The 16,848-nt window shown below is 41.5% G+C and overlaps 2 protein-coding genes across 2 annotated transcripts in view; both read left to right on the forward strand.

The window, feature by feature from the left end:
- Positions 1 to 16,848, forward strand: part of LOC147300656 (uncharacterized) — a 423,782-nt gene that overhangs the window by 360,170 nt on the left and 46,764 nt on the right. The window contains exon 10 of the mRNA XM_086284979.1: positions 241 to 414. Coding sequence (XP_086141105.1) covers positions 241 to 414 — 174 coding nt within the window. The remainder of the gene's footprint in view (positions 1 to 240; positions 415 to 16,848) is intronic.
- LOC147300668 (NACHT, LRR and PYD domains-containing protein 12-like) overlaps positions 1 to 16,848 on the forward strand; it is a 355,313-nt gene that overhangs the window by 26,700 nt on the left and 311,765 nt on the right. The window lies entirely within an intron of this gene.

Genomic DNA, 16,848 nt, shown 5'->3' on the forward strand with positions numbered 1-16,848 from the left:
AATACAAAATAAAGAAATTTGACACATTCTGTTGATATCAAAAGCACACTGAACAATTCAGTGTTGTTTTACTGCTGTTCTCTCTTCACTTCTTCTCCTCTGATTCTCTCCACATGTTGCTCTGCATCAGTGCTCAGTTTCCTGACAAAACAAGATGAAATATTGCTAAATATAATAGTATCTCATTACGCTTCAACATAAGTGTTTTATTTTTGTAATTGTTTATCTGTTATTTTTCAGACTGAGTAACTGTGACCTGTCAGAGAGAAGCTGTGAAGCTCTGGCCTCAGGTCTCAGCTCTCAGACCTCTAATCTGAGACAGCTGGACCTGAGTAACAGTAACCTGAAGGATTCAGGCGTGAAGCTTCTGTCTGAAGGACTGAAGAGTCCACACTGTACACTGGAAACTCTCAGGTGAGATCAAGCATTTTTCTTTCATCAACTGACAGAATTAGCAGATTAATAATAAGGCAGTCCTCTAATAAGAGGAGAAGTGGAGGTGCTTTGAAGGGCAACATACTCTTATGTTAACAAGACAGGAAGTAGTTCCTGGGAACTGCTTCCTTTGTTGTTGTCTAAGTAGAAACATGATGGTGAAACAGTGATGAGTTTGCAGAGGTGGATCCACACAACACAACAATGCAGTTGCGTGCTGAAAGCAGACTTCTCACAGATTCTGAGGCTGCAGGTTTCATCACTGTCCAACCAAAATTCACTGAACCAGCAGTAAATGAACGTCCAAAACTACGCTTCATGTTTAAAAAACAGATGATCAGGGGGATTTGTGTTTACATCTTTTTTGTGTGATCTGTTCACCTGCTGTTTCAGCTGTTTGGTGGTTGTTGAGATGGTTTTGTGACCTTTTAGCTGAGATTCTGACGTTTCTGTAGATACCACACATGTCTAATTACTTTGTACAGCATGAATGGCCATAACAAGGTTTTTAACAGTAAGAAAAGTTGTAAAACTTCAGAAAATATAGTTAAAAGTCCAAAACCTTCTACGTCTGGTGGCTTGTGGTAAGGAGCAGATCAAACGAGTAAAGAATTACGTTATAATTATAAATGGCTTCAACAGCACATTCAGGTCTGTGAGACTCATTCAGACACTGAGCCGTGGCTCTGTGCTACATGCACATATTTCTGCATCTCTGCCATTCAGACACACTTTATATATAGTTTATTTTATGTAGTATTCAATACTGAACTGTACATTTAGTCTTTTTAAAGGCAGCAAGTTTTATTCAGTGTTTTCATAAAAGCCTTATTTCTATCCATTTACTGCTATTAGGAAGAACACGTGAGGTTTAAGACCTGGACCAGTTTGAAACCTTTTGTCCTCCACAGTGGAAAATGGGTGGAAATAAAAATGGGTCTCACTTTAGCCAGCTCCTAATTTTATCGGTTCTGCTCTCAGCGTCTCCTGTATATCTCCTGTATAAATGTTGCACTCAGCTTTGTGGTCTCCAATATCACTGAAATGCAGCCAGATGCTGCTCATTTTGCCTTTTCACTCTTTCCTGACACGCTTGCATTTCAGTACAGCTCCCATTTCTCTGTGTACTGGTCTCTACCACTACCCTTGCTGTCTATGGGACATGTCCTCTTTCACATAATGGTATGATCCCAGTCTGTCTCTTAAAGTGTTTGGCCACATGGTTTGCTCATCAGAATAAAACCTCAGCCGTGCTCACATTGATTATCAGCAAGCCTGAAAATTCATCAATATTTGACATATGATCAGCTGTGCTAAACTCTGCTGCGTGCAGCTACTAGTTTCTCTAGTTTGGTGATGGAAACGTCGATGAGACTGTTTCCATCACCAAACATCACGAGGAACACCTCTGAGTCTGATTCTGACTCTGTGCATAAAACCACAATTATCCCTTCATGTCTGTTCATCTGATTCTGTAACGTGAGAAACTTTGATGTCTGAATTTTGTTCTATCATTAAAGGATGTTGGCTGCTGTGTTTGCACATGCTCAGTGTGACAGGATGTTGGCTGCTGTGTTTGCACATGCTCAGTGTGACAGGATGTTGGCTGCTCTGTTTGCACATGCTCAGTGTGACAGGATGTTGGCTGCTCTATTTGCACATGCTCAGTGTGACAGGATGGTGGCTGCTGTGTTTGCACATGCTCAGTGTGACAGGATGTTGGCTGCTGTGTTTGCACATGCTCAGTGTGACAGGATGTTGGCTGCTGTGTTTGCACATGCTCAGTGTGACAGGATGTTGGCTGCTGTGTTTGCACATGCTCAGTGTGACAGGATGGTGGCTGCTGTGCTTGCACATGCTCAGTTTGACAGGATGTTGGCTGCTGTGTTTGCACATGCTCAGTGTGACAGGATGTTGGCTGCTGTGAAAGCTGAATGCTCTGTGGTTAGAAGTGATGTCACACATTAGGATAACTGTGCTCGCTCTCTGTCAGAGTAACAGAGAGCGAGCAATTTGACCACATGACCCTCAGTACACAGCATGATGTGCGCTGTAAACAGGAAGTAGAGGAGCAGGACTGAGGTAAACCTCTGAGGGATCAAACTGAGACTGAGCTCCAGATGTTTCCACATGTTTCTGCTCTGCGTGTGTTTGATGATTTCAGGTATAGATGATGGAATATGACCAGTCTGATGTGAGCCTGCTTCTCTGACAGCTCCTCACCTCTCTGTGCTGCCCCCTGCTGGCTCTGATCATTACTGACTGAGTCCTTGCTGCCACTTTATTAGGTACAGCTTGCTAACACAGGCTCAGACCTGCTTTGCCTTCAGAGCTGAGCCTTAAATCTTCATGGCTCAGATTCAGCAAAGTGCTGGAAACATCCCTCAGAGTCATGTGATCAGTGACGTCTGCTTTCAGCACTGACAGATAGAAAAGTGCATCCACATAAACAGGATATATAATAATAATAATCAAATGCTGATTTTTTTTCAGCCCTTTGTCTGAATGCTAATCCAGCTGTGTGTGTTTGTAATGACAGTAAATAAATGTCAGACTTACAGCTCCTGCTTTACTGCATTAAAGTGATCAGATGACTTCAGCACTTTGACATGGATGGTAGTGAAAGCAGGAAATGACAAATGTAGCACAGCAGCAGCGTTTAACAGAAACTCTGGGATGAACATCATTCATAGAACAGCTTCCAGCTTCTTTTGCTCGGCTACAGTTTGGATGGATTTGCATTTAAAGATGCAACAAGACTAAAATGGTTAGGGTCAGGAGGTCAAAGGTCAGAGCTCCTGTGGGTCTGAGGGCGGCCTCACGCTGGAGAAGGATGAAGGAGTCTGACCTGAGCCAGTGTTTGACATGAACACATCAGCACTGCTGTCAGTGAGCCTAACGACAGCCGTTAGCATCATTTCAGTGTTTCAGTCATAAAAACACTTCCTGTCTCTGTGGTGGTTACAGTGACATCATGCAGTTTGTGCTTTGACCTCCAGAGGGCGACAAATCAGCACAGACAGAGAGCTCCATTCAAACTTTGCTGCCATCAGGAATAATTCTTCAAATATAATCATCAGTGTTTGAGCAGTTATGATATCAGGGACAATCTAGACATGTGTGACAATACTGAACATGTCACATGACACACCTCAAACATCATGTGATCCACTCTCAGTCTGCACTTTCATTCATGACTTCAACAGGTTGAAACGAGCTTTGAAGAAACATTCAGTGAAATAAATCTTTCATGGATTCATGTGAGCAGCAGATGAACTTTGTACCAACAACATCTTCAATAACAGAGTCTGAATGAAGCTCAGGTGTTGATGCTGCTCACTGATTGGACGCTTGGTTTCAGCTCTGCTCTCAGTCTTTACTGCACAGGTGAAGGTAGAAAGTGTGACTGGATCTATAGACTGGAAACAGAGAAACATGCTGAACATTTGAAGCTTTGCAGCAGAAATGTTCATGTTACAAATACAGCAGAGCTGATCTGGGATCAGTGTGTTCACACCTGCAGCTACAACAAGGTTTCATGTCTCCACACGTCAGCATGTGAACTTTACTCTGACTCAGTCTGAGCAGTCAGACGGCATATTTTTAAAGTTAACACATCAGCACACACAGAGCTGAGCCCCTCCCACCTGTGCTGAGTTTCAGGTGGAGCCCCGCCTCCTTCCAGGAAGCAGCTCACCTGTGTGTCCGTGTTTAGTGTCCAGGTGTGGAGTGGAGCTTGTTGTTGGTGTGTGAAGAAACTGTAAGTTTGCTTTGTTTCCTCCTTTAACACTTTGTCTTTAGGAACTTTACTGTTTGTTCAGCTCGTGTTTGATTTCTTCACACAACAAACTGTGTGTGTTTGTATTTCCGGTCTCTCCATTAAAGTCAGTGTGTAATGTTTCCTGGCTAACATCAGCTGTGTGCAGCTTAGTTCAGCACAAATCTGCCGCTCCATAGTTCACGGTAACGGACTCACAGCTGGACCAACGAGGCCGAGTGTGTCCGCCACTCTGAGCTACGTTCGTGTTTGTGTACTTGTAGTTTGTACTTTGAGTTCACTCAGAGCCCACAGAGGACGCAGCGTACGTGATGACGTCACAGCCCTTTACCTCCTTTACTGTCACTGTGATTAATATTTACACACGAGACACCTGCAGAGCTCTGACGCTAAGCTAGCACACAGCATGCTAACGCTAAGCTAACGCTAAGCTAACACTAAGCTAAAGCTAAGCTAGCACACAGCATGCTAACACTAAGCTAACGCTAAGCTAGCCAAGAACCCAGAGTGAGGTTAAAGCTAGTGATGGGCAGATGAAGCCCCATGAAGCACTGAAGCTTTTCATCCAATTGGTTCACCCCAACGCGAAGCTTCTTGAAGCTTCATTTGCTCTAGTAGGACACCTACTGGACGTAAAAATATTAGTTGGCATGAATTTGAAGAGTGTGGCCTTTTTGCACACAGCCTGTAAATGTCAACAACAAAAGGAGTGTGTAAAACATGTATATTGTAGTGATGCAGTGTACTGTGTATATTTATACTGGCAGTATGGAACATGATTATTTGGAAATGCCTAAAATGGAAATGATCATATACTGTGAGGTGAGGTGTGGACAGTGGTTGTGCTTTTGTAACATTGAGGCAAGGACAGTGATTAGTGTTTAGGGGACACATCATTGGTTTTTGTTAAAAAGAAACAGTTTCTCCACTGTGGCAGGTCGTAGGCGATTTTTTTTTTCTAAACTGTCTCTAACTCTCACTAACCGCAACTCTCCATCAAACGCCCACATTTTGTCTGAGGGGTTTATATCGCTGTCATAGCTCGCGGCAAAGTTCGAACCGCTTCCTGAACCAGTCACGTGGTACAGCCGGGCAGCGAGGCTTCGGACGTCATCATTTTCAGCTCCTCCCATAAATGAAGCAAGCCTCGATACGCGCTTCGCGGAAACGCCCCCTCCATTACTCGACACACACTTCGAAGCCTCGATACAGAACGTCACATCACTAGTTAAAGCTGAGTAAACACTGACCCCAGACCAGCACCGTGATAAAGTGAGCTGCTGCTGCTGAACTTGAACAGGTAACAAAGTGATGAGCAGTCAGGCTGCAGGTTTCTACCTGTTCATGTTTCTACAGTAGAATCACTTTGAAGTGTCTTTGTGCTGTTTCATCTTTGATTTGTGTTCATAAACACTCAGAGAAACATCACGTGACCTCATCAGGATCTGTGTTGGTGTGTGGGGCTGTACCTCAGCTTTATGTTGTTACATGCTCATTTGTTCATTTTAACATCAAAGTAATGTTATGAGGAGTAATGAAGTAACGTACTCCATTACTTTTAATCAAAGTGTTCTGTGTAATATGTGTAATAATGACTGTTTTGAGTAATGACCAACACTGATCACAACAAAGAGGAAATGCCTCCAACATGCACAAACATTTGAGCCACAACATGCAGTTAATGTGCACAAATGTCTTTGATATGCTGCTCAGTGATGGTGGTGACTGTCAGAGCAGAGCTACTGAGAATCAATAAGTAATATCAATGATGGGATCAGAATCACTAAATTCTTCTCATCCCTGTCAGTATCATACATGTGCTGTATAATGTGATAAATGTAGAGGTGCTGGCTGTTCTCTCACTCTGCTGTTTAGCTGTAAAGGACGCCTCCCTGCCTTTGTCTCATTCATGACCTTTAATAGTCTCTTCTAACATGCAGAGATCTGTATGATCTGTTTCATAGAGTCTAACCAGCCTGTACAGGTAACAACAACAGTCACTGCATCACTGACACACAAACGTCATCTCTGTCAATAACAACATTCATACATGGAATAAAAACACATCAGTGGATCATTGCTGGAGCTGATGTTTGTGCTCCTGGTGCAAAGGCTCTCAGTTTCCTCCTTGAAATAACATCAGTGGTGGGTCAGCGACATGCTTTCTTTCCCTCTCAGGTTTAAATATCTGGGACTCTCCACCGTTTGGTTTTAGAGCTGAAGAAGCTTCTCTGATGAAACGTCTTCCAGAAACTTAAAGACGTCTCTTTTCTCTCCAAGCTCCTTAGATCACATGACCTGGATGACTGAACCTACAGACATATTGACCTGGTTTCTAGGTAGAGCTGGGCGATAGAACGATAACGATATGTATCGCGATATAACTTTTTCTCGATAGAAAAATTAAACTATTGCGATAGACCTCGCCGCTCTTGTCCTCTTAAAAAAAAAAAAAAAAAAAGGTCAGCCAATCCAAATTAAGTAGCGCAGAGCCGAACCAATCACAGCCGCAGCATCACGTCACGTGACTTGTTACGTACAGCACAAGTGTCAAGCCGCACGTGTGTTTGTTTGGGAAGCAGCCAGCGCGTAATGGAGGAAATGAGTGTGCCGGCTAGAAAAATCAACCGAGTGTGACCGAAGAGAAAACAGATGATGGTTCCAACGCCGGAGAGATTGTCGAACGGAAGAGCCATAGAAGCTCCGTAGTGTGAAGGTATTTCGGCTATTTCAAGTCTGACAAAAACAGAGTAGCGTGCACTGTAAATGTGCCGAAAGCAAGTCTGGAAATACAATAAACTGGTGCATGCGTCACACTGTGCGCCACGTTATTGTTTCGGTGAAATGAATTTCTACAATACTGTTAATTCTACTCTCTGCAGTGTTTAAATGCTTACATATACACAGTTACTGTCCCTCCACACATACGACTCGGTTCTGCTTCTATGCCCCAGCTTTGTTTACTTTTTCCCACCGAGGCTTCTAGACTTCTGATTGGCCAACATTTCTGCACGGTTAGGAATCTAGCGCCACCTGCTGCTTTGGCATGTTCATAGCAGCGTTTTCCTTCATTTCTGCCTTTATGTGTGGACGGGATTATTTTTTAAAACGGAAACGGAAAATCTCCGTTTTCAAAAATACCCGTGTACGTGTGGACGTAGCCTCAGTCTCTGACTGGAAGCGCTAATTCGTCATTCGGCTTTTGTCAGACTAAAGTAACTGTTAAAACTGTTTGAAAAGCTCAGCTATACAACAAGGAGAGATTGAGAATTTCCTTTTAGTTCTCAGTTTATTTGATATTGACAAAAGTTAGTCAGTTTTGTCTGTTCTTCTGTAAAACAAACTAAGATTTATTTTTAGAATTAATATTTTGTTTCTAAGTGGAATTGACAATTTAGTCTGTTTCGTTTGTTCTATTTTGAAACTTAAACGCTTTAGCGGCTGCCTTTTGTGTAGTTTGCAATATTTGCCTTTATTTATCTGAAAAAGTCTCATGTTCCTTAAGTACATCTACCCTGTTGAACTTATTATGGGAAATAAATATTTAAATAAAAACAAGCTGCTGATTATTTCACATTTTACTTGTGAGCAACGGCACATTTAAATCTTACAAATATAGTTATTTGGCTGATATCGTGATAGATATCGTTATCGCCTGAAATGAAAAAAACATATCGTGATATGAAAAAATCTCATATCGCCCAGCTCTACTTTAAAGGTGATCGTTTAGGACTTCAGCAATAATACAGACAGCAATGTAGTTAGCAGTAAAACAGCTTTATTGGGAATTAACTTAAAAAACAAACAAACATCTGTCTCCTATTTTCTGTCACACAGGAAAGAAGCATCAATATCTGATGAGAAGACTTATTTATTTCTTTTTGGGGTTTTTTTCAACAGGAGAAGAATATCTAACAAGTTGATTTGTTCACATCTTAATTTTTAAGTGACATGTGCATTTTGAGTTTATACACTCTTTATATAAGGCAACAGTTTCCTTTTGCAGTATTTTTGTGTGGAGTGTTTTTCTATTTCTTAACAAAAAGGGAACAAAGGTGTTTAAGTTCACCTAGGATGATTTGTCTTAACTTTCACATGGTCTTACTGAGGTGATGTGAATTGAAACATGCATTTTTTTTTGGCGATGAGGGAGGGATGTGCTGGAAAAGTTTGAAAAGGGACCTTGAAAGTGCTTAAGAAGTGCTTGAATTTGACCCTGAAAAAGGCATATGAACCCTGATCATTATCATTAGCCTGTGTAAGTCCTGAGTGTCCTCCAGTTCAGTGTCTTTGTCAGTCCCACATGTGTCGTTTCTGTTCAGCTGGTCTTCCAGTCAGTCATCCATCTCAGACTCTGTCATTCTGTCATAAACACCAGCCTTCACCACCTGTGAGTCCTGCGTTTGGGTCCTCTCTTCTCCACATCCACACTGCGATGCTGTGACATATACAGTACATAAAATCAAAATTCACGTTTTATGCAACTAAAGTGTTTCATTATGTAGGCTACAGAACATAATTCAGTTATAGACGATATATGAAACATGTATACTTACTGCATTTGAATCATTTAAACCATATGTGATATAAACACCTGCACGTGTGTTTGAAAAAACAAACGCTTTGATTTTGACACCCCAAGAAAATCTTCCTAGATCTGCACGTGTTCAGAGTAAGAGCAGAATAAACAGCAGCAGAAGCTGATTGATGAACAGCTGAATGACATATCAGCTGTAGCTGCAGCATCTGCACAGAGTTTGATTGGCTAACGCTGATTTGTTTGTTTTTTTAAACAGGACAGCAGAGAGAGAGAGGAGGAGATGGAGAGTGCAGCAGATTGATGAGACAGTGAAGAAGAGGTGAGCATCTGACAGAGCAGAGCCAGTTTAAAGGAGCCTCACAAGCTCACACATGACAGCTTCATCAACATGGAGCTCTGAGTGTTTATTAAAGGATCATTGGACGCTCTGACACAGCTGACTGCAGCCTTTAGCTGTGAGCACACAGTGTCTCACATTTACATTCACTTCCCTGTCAAACTCAATAACTTTAAACAGCTGCTGTTATCAGGTGAAGATAGCAAAGCTTTCAGGGCTGAGCCCCAGTGTTTCAGGATAATGGCCCCAGAGACCACAGTCACATATGTGGGGAAGGATTTTAAGTTTAAAACTTCCTTTAAGCACTAACAGCAGAGACGCACAAAGTCGCAGACAGGGAACAAAGTATTTTAGGTTTGTATTGTCAGATTATTTAATCATTATACTGAACAAATATGTGAAAAAGTAAAAACCTCTATTATGATGAGGTTATCACTACATTCACATGTCGTCGATGTGTTCTTTCACACAGATCAGTTTCAGTGTGTGTGGCCCGTACACTAAACCATGACACAAATTCATATGATGTGACACCCAGACTGTGTTCACTGTTTCTTTTGGTAAAATCATCTTCTCGTGTTTTTATAGAAAGATGATGGAAGAACCTAAAGAACAGCCAGCCAAAGCAGCTCCATCAGCAGGTAGGAGATCAGTGCTTTGTATGATGAGACGTATGGATGTATAGACTTCAGGCAGATTCTTTTTTGTAACTGTGACAAGTACATGAAATTCACGAGTTGTAACCTGTCCTAATCTTTGCCTTAATCTTTCTGTGGGACATTAATATAACATGAGAACTTCCAGTCTAAGGAGTTTGGCAGAGAAACAACTGGACCTTTTTGTACTTTGAACCCACATATGAGGTTAAAACGATGCCACCTTAAAATGAAACTGAAGAAATATTGAAACTGAAACAAATGTATTGAAAGTGAAATGATAGTGAAAAAACATAAATATAGAAATTTAAAGAAAAAACTCACTGTTCATGTGGTTTTCACACTTACATCGTTTTTTTCCACGTACAGTTATTTTTTCAGCTTCAATTAGTTGGCACTGCTTCGGCATCTGAGGGTGCGCTTGAGGGGCGGGGCTTCAGAGCCACATATATGAGCCACATATGTTTGCGCACATTATATTGCTGACCAGTGACTGTAGAAATCATGGACGACCTAATATCTGCAGCAGCCGCAGTCATGAAGAAACTTGCGTATCTCTGAACGGCACATAGAGCGGGGACGCTGAGAGGAGGTCCAGCGTTTACCGACTGTTTCAAACTGACAGACTCAGGTGTTCTTCAGTGTCTGCCTGACAGAAGGACCTGAGAGCCGCCACAATATTTTTGGTAAGTGAAAGGTGTTTGTAAGCTAATCTGTAGCTAACATCCTTAGCTAGCTAGCTAAGATGGGCACTCGGCTATCGGCAAAACTTGTTTTGTAAAGTTTGTTTAGCTAACCCGTGCAGGTGAATGAAATGAGCAGAAACGCACCGGGCTGCTCCGTCAGTAACTAACCACAGTTACTGTACTTTTATTATGAGTATTACACTGTAAGAGCAACAGGCTGCACTCTGCTGCAGCTCCTGTGCAGAGCTGATTATTCAATATGTGCAAACAGCAGCATGTTTTCACTCTTTTGCCACATCTGTAAGGATATTAACACATATTTTAAAAAAGGCTTGCACTTCAGTAACCCCTCATTAATCATTAATTACAGATTAAATAGCAAAGCCTAATATTTATGTACTCAAACCAAATACTTCTGCTTGGCAGCTTAAGTTAAAATGTGTGTTTCATTTTTCCTCGGATTACATTTTTAGCACTGACTCTGTGTATTGTTTTTACTAAGTTTGTTTCAAATATTCAGGTTAAATAAAACAGTCTGAATCATTCTTATTGAGGTAAGTTCACAAAGTTACATGTGCAGTACAGCTTACATCCTTTGAGAGGGAAAAAAGCATTAATATTTGTTATGATACCTCTGTATGTTGGTGACCACGGTGCAGCAGCAGACTGAACCAGGACTGAAACCTGCTCCGTCTGCTCATGTATGCAGATTCACATTCACAAAGCACCAACAACTCAAAGGTTAACATTATATTGGAAAATCTGTTGGTATATACGGCTTTAAGAAATAAACAGCTCGTATGTGAGCAGAGCTGAAGAACTAAAGAAATGTAAGAGAAGAACTTCAGATCCTGGGTGTGTGAGGACAGAAGGATCAGCTCTATTTCAGATTTGAGATAAACTTTATATTTCAGTTTGTGATGGTTCAGTTCTCTTTGTGATTACAGGAGCTGATTCAGACCTCAGCACCACCCAGTGACAGCAGACAGATCATCCAACATGTTCACATGTTAACTGCAGAATGAACTGATGCAAACAGTACAAAGGTTAAAGCACCACATGTGCTGTAGTGAAAGCTGCAGCTGTTTTATGGATAAAAACAAAGTCAAAAGGATTAATCACCCCTGTATCATATGAATGTTGGGTTTTTCTCTGTATCTGTTATTGTATGATCTACTGTACAATATAAAGCACCTTCAGGTGACTGTTGTTGTGATTTGGCGCTATATGAATAAAATTGAATTAAATTGAAATGTAACTGTGTCACTATATATCAGCATTAACAGGACCTCAGCTTGGTGTTTCACAAAGCTGCTGATCTCAGACCTGCACAGCTTCCGTTTTAAACACTGAATGTACTCAGCTGCATGAAGAGCACGTTTGAGTTTCTCTGACACAATTAAATAAAAACTGATGAAGGTCAAAGGTCGTCACTTGTATGTCGAACTACAGACTTGTCATCTGGAATTCTTTCACAGTTTGCAAATTTGCAAATAGTGTGTTATTTACCATTAAGTGATTCAGAGTCATTCATACCAGAGTAACCAGAGAGGATCATATATTTTTAAATATATAACTATCCACAGGACTGAATATAATATCTCTAAGTAAAAGTCCAGAGACTCTGAGGATTATCCAAGTATTTATAACATTACACAAAGCAAAGTTCTCCATCACACAACGCTCAAAAAGAGATTTCTACGCCGAGTATGCATCATTCTCAGACTCCTCTCATACTGCCAATAAACTCTTCCAGCTCCTCCTCCCCTCCAGGAGGCGCTACAGGAGCCTTCAGACTAAAACCAGCAGGTTTAGGAACAGCTTCTTCCCCACAGCTGTCACCCTACTGAACTCAGTCCCCCGCTGAGCCTTTCCATCCACACTCACCTAACCCTTCTACACTCCTCCTCCCAGTGACCATGATCCTTTCATTATCAACATCCACCACGTTGGTTACTGCTGTAGTTTTAGGACACTGACATGGTGTAGTCTCTGTTATAGTGCCTACACTGTTATAGTCTGTTCAGAGAGCTACGCTTCCACTACTGTAGATATTTTCATAGCACTCTGTAGATCTGTTTACCTCACAGTGCTTCATCTTTATATATGTATATTTGTTCATAGTATACCTGTATACTTGCCCGTCTGCAGAGGTGGGTAGTAACGAGTTACATTTACTCCGTTATATTTACTTGAGTAAGTTTTTGGAAAAAAAATTTACTTTTAAAGTACCCTTTTTGCACGATACTTTTTACTTTTACTTGAGTACATTTGTGAAGAAGAAACGGTACTTTTACTCTGCTACATTTCCAAAATTTGACTCGTTACTTTTTAAAAAATAATTAGTTTAACACATTAGATAACATGCCGCCAGTGGAGTTTCCGGTAACTTTTTTACCAATCAGATGTGGCCATGCAGTCACATGACCAGCTTGAAACTGTGGCGGGCAGAGCGGCCCAAGCGTTTCAAAGTAGAGGACACACGGAAAGAAGACACACATGAAAACATGGCAAAGCCAGTTGTCTACGCTAGAGCTGAAGAGGATGAACAGCATTTTCCTCACATACAAAGAATGTTTCGCTTAAAGGCAAGGCAAGGCAAATTTATTTGTATAGCACAATTCAACAACAAGGTGATTCAAAGTGCTTTACAGAGACATTAGAAACAAAAACAAATAAAAAGCATGATTTAAAATTGATTAAAACAAGCAAGCAAACAAACAAACAAACAAACAAACAAACAAAACAGTATATAAAATCAAAACAGATAAAATCAGAACAGTAGATAAAATCAGTAGTTAAATGTAAGTTTTGAAATTTAAGCTTAAAAGTGTGGATTTGGTGCTTTATTCAAATGCAGCTGAGAACAGGTGAGTCTTCAACCTGGATTTAAATAAACTGAGTGTTTCAGCTGATCTGAGGCTTTCTGGGAGTTTGTTCCAGATATAAGGAGCATAAAAGCTGAATGCAGCTTCTCCGTGTCTGGTTCTGACTCTGGGAACTGATAAAAGACCGGATCCAGATGACCTGAGGGATCTGGAAGGTTCATACTGGGTCAGGAGGTCACTGATGTATTTTGGTCCTAAACCATTCAGAGCTTTATAGACCAGCATCAGAACTTTAAAGTCTATCCTCTGATGGACAGGCAGCCAGTGTAAAGACCTCAGAGCTGGACTGATGTGGTCCACTTTTTTGGTCTTAGTGAGGACTCGAGCAGCAGAGTTCTGAATGAGCTGTAGTTGTCTGACTGATTTTTTAGGTAGACCTGTAAAGATGCTGTTACAGTAATCAAGCCTACTAAAGATGAATGCATGGACTAGTTTTTCCAGGTCCTGTTGAGACATCAGATCTTTTATCCTTGAAATATTCTTGAGGTGATAGTAAGCTGACTTTGTTATTGTCTTAATGTGTTTTTCTAAGTTTAGGTCTGCATCCATCACTACACCCACATTTCTCGCCTGGTTTGTGGTTTTTAGATGTATAGATTGAAGTTCTCTGGTGACCTGTAATCGTTTTTCTTTGGCGCCAAAGACTATTACCTCAGTTTGTTTTTGTTTAGCTGGAGAAAATTGTACGGGGCCTTGGTCTCCTGGTGACATTGTGATATATATTTGTGTGTCATCTGCATAGCTACGACAGTTTATTTTGTTGTTCTTTATAATCTGTGCCAGTGGGAGCATGTAAATGTTAAACAGAAAGGGTCCCAAGATGGAACCTTGGGGAACTCCACATGTGATACTTGTCTGCTCAGATGTGAAGTTACCTATTGATACAAAGTATTTCCTGTTTTCTACGTATGTTTTGAACCAGTTTAGTACAGTTCCTGAAAGACCTGCCCAGTTCTCCAGTCGTTTGAGTAATATGTTGTGGTCAACTGTATCAAATGCTGCACTGAGATCCAGTAAAACTAAGACTGACATTTTTCCACTGTCTATATTCAGACATATGTCATTAAACACTTTGGTCAGAGCGGTTTCAGTGCTGTGGTTCTGTCTAAAACCTGACTGGAAGGCATCGTAGTAGTTATTCTGTTTTAAGAAGTAACTGAGCTGTTGAGAAACTGCTTTTTCAATGATCTTACTTAAAAACGGGAGATTTGAGATCGGCCTGTAGTTGTTCATTTGTGTCTTGTCAAGATTGTCCTTTTTCAGTATAGGTTTGATTACAGCAGTTTTTAGTGATTCTGGAAACACACCTGATAATAAAGAAAAGTTGACGATCTGTAACAGGTCTGACTCTAAAGTCTTTGAGACCTTTTTGAAAAAACTTGTTGGCAGGACATCTAAACAGCAGGAGGAGGAGTTCAGTTGACCTAAGATGTCCTCCAGGTCTTTGCTGTTAATAGGTTGAAACTGTTTCATGGTGTTTAAACAGTTTTTTGGTGGACACAGTACATATCCTGGATCTGCTGTTGATGTACCAATTGCTTGTCTAATTTTTTGGATTTTTTCTGTGAAGAATTTGGCAAAGTCATTGCAGGCCATGGTTGAATGAAGTTCAGCTGCCACTGACACAGGAGGGTTCGTTAGCCTGTCAACTGTAGAAAATAAGACCCGAGCATTATGGCTGTTTTTAGTGATGATGTCAGAGAAGTAGGACCTCCTTGCACTCCTCAGTTGTAAATTAAAATTGTGAAGTTTCTCTTTATAGATGTCATAGTGAACCTGCTCAGCTTTCCTGCACTCTCTTTTTTCATTTTTCACCAGTGTGGAGTTTCTCCATGGAGACTTTTTCCTTCCAGAGATAACCTTCACCTTAATGGGAGCAATAGTGTCCATTACATTTAACATGTTAGCATTGAAGCTATTGACGAGCTCATTGACTGACCCTCTGGACAGGTCAGGTGTTAATGGGAAGACCTGGTTAAAAATTGCACTACTGTGTTCAGTTATACACCGTTTTGTGATCACTGTTGTTGATATATTTGTGTGGGCTGAGATTTTACTTTCAAAGAAAACACAGTAATGATCAGACAGGCCCACATCAGACACAGTAACCTTTGAAATGCTCAGGCCTTTGGAGATCAGTAGGTCAAGAGTGTGTCCTCTATTATGTGTGGCCTCTGTTACATGCTGAGTCAGCCCAAAGTTGCCCAGAGTGTTACTCAGGTCTTTAGTCCCTTTGTCCTGAGGGTTGTCCACATGGATGTTAAAATCCCCAACAATAATTACACAGTCGAAATCAACACAGATCACAGACAGCAGTTCACTGAGGTCATTAAAAAAGTCTGTGCAGTATTTGGGAGGCCTGTAAACATTAAGAAACACAACTTTGGATGGGGCCTTCAGCTGTAAAGCCACATATTCAAAAGACTGAAAACTTCCAGGAGATAGCTGCTTACATTGAAATGATTCATTAAATAAGACAGCAACCCCCCCTCCTCTCCTGCTCGCCCTGGCCTCACTGATAAAACTGTAGTTAGGAGGGGTCGTCTCGATGAGAACAGCTCCACTGTTACTTTGGTCCAACCAAGTTTCAGTTAAAAACATAAAATCAAGGCTGTGCTCAGTGATTAAATCATTAATTAAAAATGTTTTCCCAGCTAAAGATCTAACGTTTAATAAAGCCAACTTAAGTGTTTTAGAGGCATTACTTGTCCCCTCGTGTTTGGGAGCAGTCTGTGGCACACAAGGTATGTTTACTATGTTTAAAGATCTTTTAGAGTGCACCTCTCTGTGTTTTGACCAGGCCACATGTCTCCTGTCACCTAAAAGTACAGAAATTTTAAAACCTTCTAGTAAACAGGGTCCCAGCTTCTCCTGGGAAAAGTCACCACTGCTATAATCCTCGCAGCCCGGACCCTAAACACATCAGACTGCGGAGACAGAGCGTGAAGGTGGTAAGGAGGAACTAAGGGGGGCGAGGCTGGGCAATGTGACTTCGATTGCTCTGATGAGGGCGGGGCTCGATGGCGAACCTTTGGCCGCTCTGGTGGGGGGTTTATGGGGGACAAAAAGGGATTGGGCCGGGGGGTAGATCTGAGCCCAGCATTGACCCGCTCCATCATCTTCTCAGTGAATTTCAGGTGTGGGGAGGAGGGAGAAAGGGAGGGGGAGGAGGGTGATGGCCTGTCAGGGGTTTGGGGGACTGGGGAAGATCGTGGTCCCTGGTCCTGGTCGTTGGTGTTGTTGAGAGAGTTGGAGGCAAATAGGGACCCCTCTTCTTGCCTCAGATGTCTCTCCTTTCTGAGGCTCTTCCCGGGTGGGGGCAGATGGAGCTCCTCCTCAAGGTTTCTGCTGGGCTTTGTCTGTTCTTGGAGTACTGTTTGTTCCTCTTTATGAGATAACTCCTCGTTTATCTCAGCCTTGGCACCAAGCACAGATGGATGACGTATGGAATAAAACAAGTTGGAGGTGAACAGTTTCACCCCTGACTTGTTAAAATTAAATCCATTTGCTTTGAACAGATGCCTGTGT

Source organism: Aulonocara sp. 'chitande type north' Nkhata Bay, unplaced genomic scaffold (genome assembly GCF_057382095.1).
Source record: "Aulonocara sp. 'chitande type north' Nkhata Bay isolate Kocher_YH1m ecotype deep benthic unplaced genomic scaffold, A_spYH_male_GT1.1 unmapped_scaffold_20, whole genome shotgun sequence".
NCBI classification, from domain to species: domain Eukaryota; kingdom Metazoa; phylum Chordata; class Actinopteri; order Cichliformes; family Cichlidae; genus Aulonocara; species Aulonocara sp. 'chitande type north' Nkhata Bay.